The sequence below is a fragment of the Penaeus monodon genome, chromosome 29, assembly GCF_015228065.2.
Source record: "Penaeus monodon isolate SGIC_2016 chromosome 29, NSTDA_Pmon_1, whole genome shotgun sequence".
Classification (NCBI taxonomy): domain Eukaryota; kingdom Metazoa; phylum Arthropoda; class Malacostraca; order Decapoda; family Penaeidae; genus Penaeus; species Penaeus monodon.
In genome coordinates this window covers 22,961,091-22,961,743 of record NC_051414.1, presented here as the reverse complement: position 1 = coordinate 22,961,743, position 653 = coordinate 22,961,091, and the positions used below count along the sequence as shown (strand labels likewise).

The window sequence follows — 653 nt, the reverse complement described above, 5'->3', positions numbered from 1 at the left end:
TGAAGGCACCTTCCCATCTAATTTTCACTGTGTTAAACTTTCCAGGGATGCTCCTAAGCTTCACTGCGCAAAACCTTGAAGCAGTAAAAGTGACTAAAGAACTATCCAAGATATTGATGTTGAACTCTTGTCACCATCACCAGGATTTTAATAGGAAGTGGAGGTTTGTTAATAACAGGTGGTCTTTGTTATATCACTGCACATTTTATATTTTGTTTATAAAATATTTAATGCATTCCTACATTATAGAAGAAAGTTTATATTTACAAACATTTAATTCAGGGATGACAGTCCTGCTCACAGTACAAATTAATATTGACTGAGAGATAGTATTGGTGTGATGAATAACCTTACTTTTCTCAGGTATAATATCTTAATGAATTGTGGAACATCCTCAGAAACAGTTGAACAAATAAATTTTCCATCTTATTTTTACTTTTGTATATTTGTGGAAGTTCAAAAATGATAAATGAACAAATATGAAATGGTACCTGTCAGTCTTAGGATTATTTGTAAATAAAAGTTTCATTTATAAGTAAATGAAGCACACTACTCTCTCTAGTATTGTTTTAATTAGGCTTTCTCTTAAAAAATAGAGAATTTTTTTTCCTCTGAAGTTTGTTTTTTTTTTTATAGTTTTTATACTTGGCATA

At 29.9% G+C, this 653-nt stretch overlaps 1 protein-coding gene across 1 annotated transcript in view; it reads left to right on the top strand.

Moving 5' to 3' along the window:
* LOC119592031 (exonuclease 1-like) overlaps positions 1–561 on the top strand; it is a gene marked incomplete in the record, with an annotated part of 18,005 nt that extends 17,444 nt beyond the window's left edge. Inside the window, 1 exon segment of the mRNA XM_037940825.1 lies at positions 46–561. Within this exon segment, the coding sequence (XP_037796753.1) occupies positions 46–79 (34 nt within the window).
* Between the last annotated feature and the right edge of the window lie 92 nt (positions 562–653).